The sequence below is a fragment of the Helianthus annuus genome, chromosome 13 (genome assembly GCF_002127325.2).
Source record: "Helianthus annuus cultivar XRQ/B chromosome 13, HanXRQr2.0-SUNRISE, whole genome shotgun sequence".
NCBI lineage: Eukaryota > Viridiplantae > Streptophyta > Magnoliopsida > Asterales > Asteraceae > Helianthus > Helianthus annuus.
This window is the reverse complement of record NC_035445.2, coordinates 155523033-155528597: the sequence shown is the minus strand read 5'-3', so window position 1 is coordinate 155528597 and position 5565 is coordinate 155523033. Positions and strand designations below refer to the sequence as shown.

At 36.4% G+C, this 5565-nt stretch overlaps 1 protein-coding gene across 1 annotated transcript; it reads left to right on the top strand.

Annotated features, from left to right (window-relative positions):
• The first annotated feature begins 1944 nt into the window (after positions 1 to 1944).
• LOC110899781 (protein LURP-one-related 10) lies at positions 1945 to 3440 on the top strand. Its single transcript, XM_022146671.2, has 3 exons — positions 1945 to 2289; positions 2533 to 2766; positions 3083 to 3440. The coding sequence occupies exons 1-3, from the start codon at positions 2053 to 2055 to the stop codon at positions 3281 to 3283; spliced, it is 672 nt and encodes a 223-aa protein (XP_022002363.1). The 5' UTR covers positions 1945 to 2052; the 3' UTR covers positions 3284 to 3440.
• Positions 3441 to 5565: the final 2125 nt, after the last annotated feature.

Genomic DNA, 5565 nt, shown 5'->3' with positions numbered 1-5565 from the left:
ACAATTTTTATAAAAAAAAAATAATGTCGTATGAAAAAGTTATTAACGTTTTAAAAACGGGGGTAATTGAAGTAGAGAGAAACTATTAACTTGGATGTACTAAAATACCTTTAGAATAACCCACGCGCCTCCTTTTTTTGTTCAATCTCACTCACTTAATCTTAGCACTTGATTATGTAATAGATAGTCAAGATTACTTCATATCATTCCTACATAAAACATACTTCCTCTTATATCCTGACACTAAGGCCACTTGGGGCGGTCACCTTTTAGCCTGTGATGAACATATATAACGAGTTATAGAAAACAAAACACCACGCGTCGAATTTAAAAAGCGTGGAAATTATCACGCGTGAAGATGTTTTGGGTGGTGAGAGAAATTGTTGGGTGTGGTGGTGAGTAATGACATTTCCACTAAAATCCATCAATAGTGATGGAATAATACTTGATTACATGGTGGAACTTGATTGAAAGTTGTGAGTCACTGATAAGTGATGACCACCCCTACCCTCTAAGTATATAATCAATAAAATTAAAATTGGGCCTCTTAAATGTGTGGCTCACAACTTGTTCTTTTGTTACCGTCAAGCCACCCTGATTGGATGTTTATCAATGTTACTAGTTGATTTTTCACCCGCGCTTTGTGGCGGGGACCTAATGTCTGTGAAACGCGTGTCGGCAACGGCAAGCAGATACCGAATATCAAAACACACATAAAAAATTACGTGGTAATGATAGTCACTTCGTCCTAAAAAACGATTTTAAATAATCTAATATATAATAATAGGACCTACACGTCCTACACGTTGGAAATCCGGTTGTTTTCAATTTAGTTATTACGGTACTAACACGTTAAAATATGGATGAGCTCGGTACAGGTAAAGGCACCAAAAGTACCAATCCGGAAAATCATCGATTAGGTATCGGCACCGAAAATGTTCGGTACCATACGGTATGGTCTTTGAGGGTAAAAACCGGTGAATACCGATGCCGAACCGATACCGAAAATGTCAAAAGTGAGTACCATTCGGTACTGAAAATATACCCGGTTTGGTAAATTTGATACCAGTACCGGTACCCGATACCATTTGCTCATCCCCTTGATGATGTTACTATTCATTGGGTTGTGTAAGAAAAGTAATCTAAACGGTGCAGTTACTTGCATTGCTACGTTGTTACAGGATTTGATGAGCTCGGTACCAACCGTTACAGAAAATAACGTTACCAAAAATCCCTAAAAGTGGATACCGCGTACCTGACACAGTACGGTTCGGTACCGGTCGGTACGATACCGGTATTTGAAGGTAAAAACCAGTGCCAAACCGATACCGAAAATGTCAAAATTCGGTATCGATTCGGTACCGAAAATATACCCGGTTTGCTAAATCGGGTACTGGTACCAGTACCCGATACCATTTGTTAAATATTAGTGTTCAATTGTCTTCAAATTTTAATATTATTATTATTACTGTTCATTGTCTTAAGATTTTAATATATAGGTAATATATAGGTAATAACTAGAACATATTGTGTTTTTCTTCTTTCTCTCTCGTTTTAAAATGAACAAGTTGAACTTGAAAAAAAAAAAAAAAAACAAATCGAACCCGCCATACCGAAACCAAAAATCCTATTAGGCATTTGACTAATCCGAAAAATGAATCTTCCTAGGTTGCTACTACTTATACCGTGGTCTGTATATTCCTGCGTCTGGCAGCATAAACACGATGCAACTGTTTATTAACAATTGTAGTTGTGTATGACTAAAGAATTCATATTTCACTAGTTGACAGATACTTCACTTTCTTTACATACAATAGGGAGTCCACGAGATACACACACGAAGAATATAGAAAAATATCTTGCATCAAGTTGAATAAAATAATATATTTACAGGCCAGTACGTACATGTTGATGTAACTTCTTCGCACCTGAGTTGATCTTAGTCCAAGTCAACTAAATTGTCAACGAAGTTATCATGTTAAAAGTCTTCCCACAGCTCATGCTCCAAGCATCCCAATCTCATAGGAACTACAATCTTAGTGTTAGTTTGTGATGATGGCTCAACCTAGTGGTGCACCTGTATTCCATCCATTTTCTGTCATCAGTCCTGAGTTCATTGCACCAGAATCACTTGAAATTATAGTCGATAAGTATCCTTGTAGAAGCCTTGTGATCACTGATATTAATCATAAGATCTTGCTGAAAGTAAAACCGTGTGACACAACCTTCCATCGTCAGCGCGTGCTACTTGACGCTAACGACAAGCCCATCTCGATGCTCCGGGATAAGGTAATTTTAAGGTTCTATGACTTTTTAAATCCTAGTTGTTTTGTGCATGGATTAACATACTATATATATAGGGTTGTTTGGTGAAATATTTATATTTTTACATGTAACATATATTGTTAAAACACATGTTTCTGTTGGGGAATTTTATATACAACGGAAAATTTGAGAGGCGTGTGATACTTTCAAATCAAATTATTTTGTTGCTAAAACTGACACTGAAATGGACTATATTTTTATTTTCAGGGTATGAGTATGCATAGTAGATGGAATGTATTTAAGGGTGAAAGTAAATCCAATTCGGACATGATATTTAGTGCAAGTAAAGAACACGCAGTGTTCCAGTTTAAGATCAATATTAGAGTGATGTTGGCAAACAAAATGAGAAGCAATGAGTCATGTGATTTTAGGATCAAAGGGAGTTGGTCAAAGGGGAACTTCACTATATATATGGGAGATTCTTCAACAGCAATAGCCGAGGTAGCTAGTTAAAAACAGTTTTGGCTTATGTTAGTGCATATATTTCGCTAGTTCAATATTACTTAAAGATAAGATTATAAAATACATCCTATATATACATTTATGAACTTGCAGGTTCCATCCTTAACGTTCAAAAAACACACTGACTATCCTTTATGTTTCCTTTTTCTAGCAAGTTTAGTCATTTAATTAGTCTAAACTCCGTTTCTTATTAGCGTCAACTCAAACCACGTGACTTTCATGCTTAGATTTCACTAGTTCAATGTTACATAACACTCATACTAAACCTAATTGATGTGACTTATTGATCTTGTAGATGAGTAAACCCCAAGCTTTGAAGTACGCTGCGGACAAATTCACTATGACAATCCAACTTAACATGGACTATGCATTTGTGGTTGCACTTTTTGCAATTGTTGACGCCATTGAAAACCCTGATGAGGTTAAAAAAGGTTCCGGTGGGAGTGTTGGAGCTGCGTTTGATGTTCTTGGTGCTGTTGGTTCACTCGGGAATTAGACTCATTTTCCAATCAAAAGTTCATGTATGTGTACTATTTTGTTGTCTCATTGTAAAGATTAATGTTTTCACATGAAATCATATGTATTCTATTGAAGTTAAAACCATCACTTTGGTTTTAGTGACGACCAAAATCCGTCGCCAGTTCCATCTTTGATACTTATGTTTCTACTTTTAGTAGTGAAGTATTGAAGCAAGCCATGTGTTTATGCTTTTAACTTGTAATTTAAATAGATAAATATCTAACAGTACTACAACCAATATAAAACTCATGGTACATATGAATTAGATCTGAAAATAAATTAACATAGATCTGATGATGGGAAAAGAAGAACTCACAAACTGCCATAGTCGTCTCCAGCTTTACACATGTTACCATTCCAAGTCGCCTAAAACAAATCAAAACTAGAGAAACTATAGGGTTAGATTAGGAAATAATAGAATTATATTGTGCTTTCTTACTCTTTGTAGAAACCAACATATATTCGATTTAGGGTTCATAAACCGCTAAAAATTGATAGCCTTCGTATTGATGTGCAGCGGAAACATCATATTGATTTGGTTCCATATTAACAAACGAATTGATAGTGAATTGATGGTGATATATGATGATGGATTTGAAAGGACAATTGAACAGTTAATTGTCTTGGTGCCCAGAAATGTTCCCGGCAACAGACATATATACATTAGGTAGAGGAACGGTTGTGAAGGAGGTTGAGTTTTGGCGGGAGTAACCGCCATTCGAAACGATACCAACCTACCGACACACCCATTCAAATATACCGCCACACACATACATTTAAAATGATATATCCTAAGTTTAATACATAACATATATATACGAATTATGTTTATGACTGTCTAATACTCTCCCCTAAACATGATTCTGTTTATGGGAGTATTTAAGAACACTTTCATTAGCATCATCCATTGCTGCTCTTGCTCTGTTGAAATCAAACGTCATTCTTGTACACCTCCTTTTGATCTCAATCCATCTATTGTCGGTAAAAAGTGCATAGTGCTCCGTTGGATTTTCAGCAACCACTTGACTCTCATCATGACCTGCATCTTGTTCAGCATCATCTCCTTCACTCCGACTACATCTTGGATCCTTCTTACTACCCAACACTTCCTTTTCATCTGTCACTTCTTTATCATAAACGTTTGATTGAACGGTTTTAAATTTGTAGTAATAGGCAAGGACATCCAAGTACATTGCGTACATAGATGCATTAATTCACCATCACTGTACTCAAAGCCTATATCTTTGGCCACCTTTGGCCACAGATTGTTTTCGGTCACTCTTCGATGCCCACCTTCTTTTTCTATTTCCAAATACAGATCTAACAGACTCACTTTGCGATTGTTTGAGGCATAAGCCGGAATTGGCCTTGTTGTCACCCCCACTTTCTTCGTTATAAACCACTCCACCATCTCTTCAAACTTCGTCTGCAGTATAAACTTGTACTTTCCGATATATTCATCATCATCCATCATGTTAAGTAACGCTTTACAATCTAAAAAATCCTTGAATTTCATTGTTTGAAGTATCATCACCTTCCAGTCCGGTTCATTGGATGATATTTCCAATTTTTCGAAGTGATCATTCAAGTAATTTGTTTTGAACATCATAAATTCTGATTCTTTGTTCATCATTTTCTGTTTTTCTGTAACACCCATCTCCTCCTCTTTCGTCAATCCAAACTTAATACTTATGTTGTTGTTTAGGGGTACACTAAAGGTTGGAAACAGTTTGCACTTGTCTCCGGTGAATTTCACCGTAAAACCTTGTGTGATTAACTGATCATAACTTAAGACATTTCTATCTATATCTTGTGTATAGAATACACTTTGAACCCGGATCTTCTCCACCCCTGAAACAATGTCTACCACTCCTATACCCCTTATAAAATAAAACTGATTATCACCAGTGTTTGTTTCAACATCGTTCATGCACTTAATGCACTTAAACCTATCTAGATTTCCAGAAAAATGGTGTTTTAGAGTTTTGCTAACATACCACATTTCCGACCAAAAACCTTCGTCGGTTCCGACCACTAGATACTCTGTTTTCTGACCATTTCTGAGACCTTCATCTTCGTCATGTTGTTGTTGCATTCCAGTGTTTATAGTGAGACGTATCAGTTGAGATTCTTTATCGTCTTCCTTCTTCTTGCAGTTTGATATTTGGTGGCCAGGATTGTTACACTAGTAACATCGCTTTATCAGCCACTTTCTTTCCCGTCTTTCGTCTGCACAGTGTTGACACGGTAGTGTTGTAG

What these genes read in the sequence shown, in the direction of transcription:
- LOC110899781 (XM_022146671.2), top strand. Translation starts at nt 2,053, where the DNA reads ATGATGGCTCAACCTAGTGGTGCACCTGTATTCCATCCATTTTCTGTC. An exon ending in TCTCGATGCTCCGGGATAAG is followed by an intron (nt 2,290 to 2,532) that starts GTAATTTTAAGG and finishes TTTTATTTTCAG; the next exon opens with GGTATGAGTATGCATAGTAG. An exon ending in CTTCAACAGCAATAGCCGAG is followed by an intron (nt 2,767 to 3,082) that starts GTAGCTAGTTAA and finishes TTGATCTTGTAG; the next exon opens with ATGAGTAAACCCCAAGCTTT.